General features: G+C 41.2%; 1 protein-coding gene across 4 annotated transcripts in view; it reads right to left on the bottom strand.

Annotated features, from left to right (window-relative positions):
• LOC137969843 (structural maintenance of chromosomes flexible hinge domain-containing protein 1-like) overlaps positions 1-7,500 on the bottom strand; it is a 46,601-nt gene that overhangs the window by 26,898 nt on the left and 12,203 nt on the right. For all 4 annotated transcript variants that reach the window (XM_068816225.1, XM_068816226.1, XM_068816227.1 and 1 more), the window contains 7 exons: positions 6,237-6,359; positions 5,217-5,417; positions 3,358-3,561; positions 2,938-3,074; positions 1,123-1,375; positions 310-537; positions 89-200 (listed from right to left, as the gene is read on the bottom strand). In XM_068816225.1, the coding sequence (XP_068672326.1) occupies positions 89-200; positions 310-537; positions 1,123-1,375; positions 2,938-3,074; positions 3,358-3,561; positions 5,217-5,417; positions 6,237-6,359 (1,258 nt within the window). The remainder of the gene's footprint in view (positions 1-88; positions 201-309; positions 538-1,122; positions 1,376-2,937; positions 3,075-3,357; positions 3,562-5,216; positions 5,418-6,236; positions 6,360-7,500) is intronic.

The following is a 7,500-nucleotide window of genomic DNA, read 5'->3' as shown; positions in this document are numbered from 1 at the left end:
AGATATTCCGGATTGAAAACTGCTCTATCCCATAGTAAATCATCTACAGTAACTTCCTTTCATGAGTGCATAAAATATAAAAGAATACCTGTTTTGGGGAGCATTTGCTTTTCTTGATTAAAGACTTTTTTAAGCGTGCTCTGATCTGGGACTTCTAATATTCTGGAAATAGGTCTTTCCTCCACTTGACTTATGTAAACCTACAATGGAATATTGAAATTTGTCCATATACTTCCTAGACTACTCTCATAAAACCTCTTGAATGCTCAAGGTTTGATTAATTATAAAACAGTTGTATTCTAAACTCACCTCCTCTGGTTGTCGTTGAACAACGACTTTGTCCACATCATTTTTCTTCATGACTTTGATAAAATGTAAAACTTTGCCATAGATGATGGGTTTAGTGTCGAGTTTAACAACATCGTTAGCTTTGTAGACCTGCACTCCTGAGCTCGTAGTGACTCGCAACATTCCGTGAAGGACAACATCACCATTTTTTGGCTGTTGCGAGGAGGGCAGCGGAGACTCGAAACTAACCTAAAATGGAGCAAAAAAGAAAAAGAAAAGAAATCATGATCGGGATGCTATAAGTTAGCGACGCTGTTAGGCCAAAAACAAAATGAACTCAACAATGTTCTTTGTGTTCATTTGCTCTGTTTGTGTCCTCTCTGCCTTCTCATCATGCTGAACTTAGTACATCGAAAGTTTCCTTTTTTTTTCGTATGAACGGAAAAGCATTCAGTGTTTATTTGGAAAAAAGCCTTCCATTGAGAAAATTTGTTTAATAGCTTTGTACCACTTATTGCAGAACCAAGATTAGTTACGGTACCTCCTACTGTTTTTATCCAAGTAGTGTGTTCGTGCTGTCGTTCTCTTTCTCAATTATGAAGCCCCATCGGTGAGAAATCCTTTCAAAATATTGCAACCAATTTTTTTCTCCAGCTTCTCATTGGTCCGCAATCCTAAATCCTTGAATCTGATTGGCTAATCGCGCGAGGTCCAGCCGGCGGGCCGGATTTTCCCATCCGGACCCCGAGTACATACTCGAGACCCCTGGCACAGTTTTTGCCAGTACGGACCTCCCGGCCGGCAAATAACATATCAATTTACATTATAATCTACCTCTTTATCCAATTCTCGATGACATTTTTCCAACCACGTTCTGAATTCCTGAGGCAATCTTCTCTCCGTCGATGCATCTTCAAGCGCGCTGGACAAATCCTTTCTCTCGTCCAAGAGAATCTTTAGTTTGTTATTGGAGACCGGAGTGTGTCGATTGAAGAACAGAATGCCCTTGAGTCTGCGGTAACAACTATCTGGAACAACGTCTTTCTGCTTTTTGGACCGCTGGGCAGGGAAGGTGCAAAATTCCATTCTGTGTAGAGAGTGCAAATGAATTGGAAAGAAAAACGAGAAAATTAGTACCAAACTAAATATCAACCTCGTTCCAAGGTTCTCCCTAGGAGAGGACCCTGGGAACGAGGTTTCCCAAATATCCAAACTTCATACGAGACTAGACGTTTTGTCAAGAAAACGTAAAAACGTTTAGTTGTGGAGGATGTGCACTTAGTTATCAAGCGAGATCACAAGTATTTTACTTCTGTATTCTAGAAGAATCAATTCAAACATGGGAAAAAAATTCCAACCCGGCAGTTAGCTTATTGATAAAGAAAGGTGGAGGGAAAGAGGGAGGCAGAGCGAGTGAGGGGACTGGGGAGAGGAGAGCTAACCAAACCCTCCTCTCCTCTGTCACCATCCACTTCAGCACTCGCTCTGCCTCCCTCCCTTTGTAGCGCTTGCTACGTAAGCAAACCCAGAGAGGGCAAAGCCAGATAAAGGCCATAGCGGAAATCTAACCAAGCTTTGGACAACAACGGAGGTAAAAAACAGCTTTCGACTCAGTTTTCGCACTTCTTTACAGGTTGTAACGCCATTTGGCAAAAGTTGAGAAAATAATATAATTTTGATTTAACTTTCAAAAAGAAATACACAATTTTAAATTTACAAAACATGTTTCGGATGATCGACATCCATCGTCAGTTGTGAATACAAGTGAACCGCTAGTCGGTGTTATATAAAGATAGCTAATAACATGCATAAGTACTGATTAAATAACAACGTGAATGTGAGGTAATAGAAATTACAATGATGAGAAGACAATGGGTATTGGACGAGGAAAATTACAATGAAAGTGTTAAATTGACATGATTAACAGCAAGTTAATAACTTGTAATTTTCCTCGTCCAATACCCATTGTCTTCTCATCATTGTAATTTCTATTACCTCACATTCACGTTGTTATTTAATCAGTACTTATGCATGTTATTAGCTATCTTTATATAACACGGACTAGCGGTTCACTTGTATTCACAACTGACGATGGATGTCGATCATCCGAAACATGTTTTGTAAATTTAAAATTGTGTATTTCTTTTTGAAAGTTATTTCTTGTCTGCTATTAGTTCGAAATTTTGATTTAGCATAAAAAAATCATGCCTTGTTCTTATTTTCCAGGATTTCCACGCCTGGCTTTTACCGTATTGGAAATCTATGACTTTCCAGGATTTCCATGACCCGTACACCAATTCAACATCGGAGTAAAAACAAGTTCTCGATTACTTCGGCTTTACTTTGCAACACGTAGTGTTTGCCTCAAAGATCGCGCGCCACATTCTCAAAATTTCTTTGCGCTGAGCGAGAGCTTCATTTGCTCTTCGTTTGGATTGGCTCATTTGCTTCCCTACGCCTGTTATGATTGGCCAAAAAAACTTCACAGGTTTATGTCAACCGCTCCCAATCGCCTACTTCCAACAAGCAATGATGCCCCCAGAGTAAATAACTTGCACTATTCAGTCTGATCACCGGTAAAGTACCCCGCAATAAAAATACTGCATCATAGGCTGGTGAAAGAAGTCAGAAAAAAGCTTTTCTACAAACCTGTGAACGTAAGAGAGAGGAGCCAATCTTCCCTGCCAGAAACATTCAAATATGGGTTCTTGTTCGTCATCTTCAAGGCCGTCGGGTCTAGGAAGAGTCTCGTGACCTGCTTCATGTGGGAAGTACATCAAAACACCCTAAAACGAGACAGCAATGACACAGGGCCTGATTAAATGTTTAAAAGGCGACTTGTAAGGCAGTTTTGGTCTGTTGACGAAATTGTTTAAACGACTGTAACATTAATAGCTATAATTTCCACATCAAGCAACCAAACCGAAAAAGTGTTTGGACTTTGCCGGGGAGCCTCGGGCATGTCACTGGGTTAAGCTCAAGTCGCTTGAGCTCTCGACTAATAAGCAATTTTAATCCCATTGTTCATTCTATTATTCCTTGCTTGATAGTCTAAATATAGAACCCTACCTGTACAGTTTGATGAGTATCCTGATTAGGAACTTTCATGGTCAGCGAAAATGGAAACCACTCCTTTGCTCGCGTCTGGTATAAGCTCTCGATATCATCTTCAATGTCACGAAGATTAAATAACACTTTCTCGTTGGAATTTCTGCCATCATCTATGATCAGTCTGATATCTACCTTGAGGAATACGCCCAATCCAAACTCCGGCTGAAAGAAAACAGCAAGTATTTGTCCATGCCTTCCTTGAACCAACGTTCTTTGCTTTTCTGATGCTTTACCAAATTTACAGGTAAAGTAGGGCACAACATTCATTGTATCATTTGACCTGCATGGGGACCGTTGCTCGAACGCCGTTGCCCCGAAACTTTACGGGCCATTTTCGGGTGTCAGAATTGCCTTCACGTTATCTCAAGAACGGAGAGGATTTAAGTCGTCAAACTTCACAGCCATTTTTATTTTTGTTACCTTGAAAACATGTTAAGAGATCAGCTTTCCAAAACAAGCGCTTGGCACTTTCACAAATGGCTTTTCGCGCCCGAAAAGTTATCGGGACTATCGAGAAACGGGCCCCTAGTCAGTTTCTCTGGGGTTAGCAGGAAAGAGCATTACACTAGTTTCGAAGCCTAAAATGACAAAGGCTGACGTTACATTACGGTTACACACCACAAATACTTATTAACAATTATATCACATACAGACAGAAGCACACGACCTTTAGGCGTGTAACTTGCAACTCTTTTCCTTGGAACAAAGCTGGGCATTTTAGGACACCCAATTTTATGCCCAAATATGAACAAAATAAGATCGAAGCTGCACGCGCGGGAAAATGCACTAGCTACGTTACATCCAAATAACGAAATTTTTGAACACCAAAAAAAAACCCCAGCTCTGAACCAGAGTTAGGTCATGACCTTCTGATACAGACTTATGTTACAATACTAAACAATGCAAAAACTTTCCAACATATATTTTACACGTCTCGGCACAAATGTCAAAAACGGTTAATTTTCAGTTATTCTCGGTTTTCAAATGCCATGTGAAAACGCCGGCTACGTTGGTGCCGTGAACTAGTCCTGTGGCAACGTGATGAACACACTGATCATCACGTAACGATACCGCCGGCTGTGAACGGGAACCAATCAGATAGCAGGATTTGTTGAATACCCCCACTAATTGAGAAAATAACGTTAAAAACGTGCAGATTCCAGCAGCTTGTTTGGTTCGTCTATTGAATATCGGTATTGGTAACACGAAATCCAGCGATCCAGGTTGTATAACCGCCTCATCTGAATGTTTTGTTCTTATGTAAGTGATAAATCGTGTAAGGTTAAGTGATGGGGAAATGACAGTTTGAGATTCGAAAACGAGTGCTAAACGACAGAATAACACGCTGACGTGTAATGGTATAACAATAGAGCGGTTTTCGAATGAGTGTCGTACAACCAAAACCAAAGTAATTACTTTGGCCAATCAAAAAGGACGGAGATAATCCAGTAAACCAATCAAAACTCGAAGTAATTAAACGTAGCCGACACAAAGCGCGGGAAAATGTGCACGCGCAAGCCACGATTGGTTTTGGTTTCACTTCTGATTGGTTGAAAAAGTGGCGCGAGAACTTTGAACCAATCACTGAGTTAAGTAATCATAAACCAGAGTAATTATCTAATTACTTTCGACACTCAATTGAAAACCACTCTAAAATCATCTCGGAATGAACACCATTCTAATTGCCCCCATCTCACTTCGAAAGCATAGCTGTTTATCACTTGAATAAAAACCAAGATTCTGCAGCAGTGTCCAAAAAGTTCGCCCATGATGATCCAACCTAAAACTAAAGGCAAGGTGGTTGTGCAATGACTTACAGGTACTTTAGGATTTCCCAAAGCTGGAAGCTTCATGTTGCCGGACCGGCCACGTTCGCCAAACAAGTAAAAGTGGTAAACATGTGAAAGCTCTCTGGCCAGGCTTCTGCCGCCATCTTCACGGATGGAATCGATATGGATATCCCGGATGCCAGTGATTACAATCATGGTAAACTGAGGGTAGGCTCCTTCTCGCTCAACCTGTGCAGAGGTCAAAACAATAATTTTATAGGACTCCTGTTATCAAGGCTATGACTTATGGCTCACCGAGGGCTCAGTTAGTTGAGCAGCGGGCTGCCATGCTGGAGGACGCGCGGTGTTCGAACCGCGGCCGGACCTTAAGGCCGGACCAACACCATTTAGGGTATTAAAATCACTGACGACAAAGTGCTGCCTTTGTAATTACACCCGCAGATGGTTAGACTTTCAAGTCTTCTCGGATGAGGACTGTAAACCTTAGGCCCTGTCTCACAATTATCTTCCTTGTTCGCAAGTTCCCCGTGGGACGTTTAAGAACCCACACACTATTCGAGAAGAGTAGGGGATGAAGTTTCCGGTGTTGTGGCTGTCCCTTTGTGAGTGTATGGGTGGGTGGGTGGGTGGATATAGCAGGTCCACATCAGCTGAATAGCTAGCTACCAAACTTCAACCTGCTCAAACAAATAAACAAGCAAATTACGAGCATGTAGAGCAGTTGTTTATGTTCATTCAACCTAATGATGGTGTCACGGTAGCCATCGTTGTCTTCACTGCAATCATACTTACCGTTCTAGTTTTAGTTCTGGAACGTTCATACCCATTTTTCACGCAAAATGACTTCAATAAACGGAAGCTATTTCTTACATAACGTTTTCATAGGCGTTCTTGTAGTCTTTGCTTAAGTTCTCGAAAACCTTGCACCTGGCGCAGTCAAGCAAGTTAAACAGTGTACATAGGGAAGTTCTTATTTATTTTTCTGGTAAACCTGTTAGTTTTGTTTGATATAACGCCAAGCCAAATAAGAAGAAAGTTAGTCCTTACAATGTCTCCAAGACATCTTGCTTCCTCTCCTGGTTCTAAAGTGCTGGTATCACTGGGATTTCTGATCCATCTATAATCTTCGAACACAGGTTTGCCTTCCTTTGCCCGTTGCTGAAGCTTCTCCTGTGGGAAAAAAAAAAGAGGTTTTCAATTGAGTGTCAAAAGAAAAGTTTCCTGATGGTTTTAGTATTTCTGTCACAGCGGATTTGGACCCCCCAAGGGCCTACTACAATGCCGTAGCGCGTGCTTTATACAACTTTTACTGAAACTTAAATCTAAGTTCGCTTTTTCTCCTTGTTGAAAATTAATACGAGAACTCGTGACTTGACAAGTTTGGTTATAAAAAAGGAAAAATCTTCTCAAGCCTTGTCATCAAGTAAACTTTTAAGAACGCGTCTTCCAACCGAGAGGTGTTACTTCAAAAAAGTGGCACCTCCTTGGTGGAAGCGCCGCCCATTCAAACTATCAAATGGAAGAAAAAGCAACGCTTTACGAACAAGCCTCAGCGCGTGCTTTCACCAACTTTAACTGACGCTTAAGTATGACTTTGCAATTTTTTTCCTTATTAAAAAGATAACACGACAATTCTATGAATTCCAAGTGCGTTATTTAAGCTTCTGTCAGAAAGGAGTTAATTAAAATTCGCATCCACATACTTTTATACGAAATGCCGCCGCGAATGCTTTTAAACAACAAATTAACTGACCTAATTCAAGTTTTCCCGATCCAAAATCTAACTCTGCATAGATAAACTGTTAAATTATAAATAAGCTGTAATATGGGGGGCCCAAATCCGCGAAGGGGAACTAAATCCGCCAGCACACCGGCAATTATCTGAAGACCTCACTTGACAGAACGAATTGTTTTCGCGACTTTTTTTATCAGGATAGTTAACTTGTAGAACTCTGTGCCTGATGCCATCATATAGGGCGCCGAATCTCTCTCAAGTTAAAAAAAAAGACGAAAAAGAATTATATTTTCCCGTCTGTATAACGTCTTTGATGCAGACAGCATCCGAACGTACAAAACTGTCTGCCCAAAATGCCGCCGCTTTAATACTGTGCAGGCGTGCTCATGCAGTAATAGGGAGCTTACGAAACGACGACGCCGACGGCAACGACGACGCCACAAAACAATAGGTTTAGTGGACAGCTGTTGGTTTAGTGAGCAAAAACAATGGTTCGGCACGCTCCGCACGTGCGTTTAACATTTTGGTACATTTCTTTGCCGTCGTCTCCTAAATGACGACGTGAAATGACCAAAT

This window comes from Montipora foliosa, chromosome 9, assembly GCF_036669935.1.
Source record: "Montipora foliosa isolate CH-2021 chromosome 9, ASM3666993v2, whole genome shotgun sequence".
Lineage (NCBI taxonomy): Eukaryota > Metazoa > Cnidaria > Anthozoa > Scleractinia > Acroporidae > Montipora > Montipora foliosa.
Note: the sequence above shows the minus strand (reverse complement) of the source record. Positions and strands in the feature narration are given on the sequence as shown.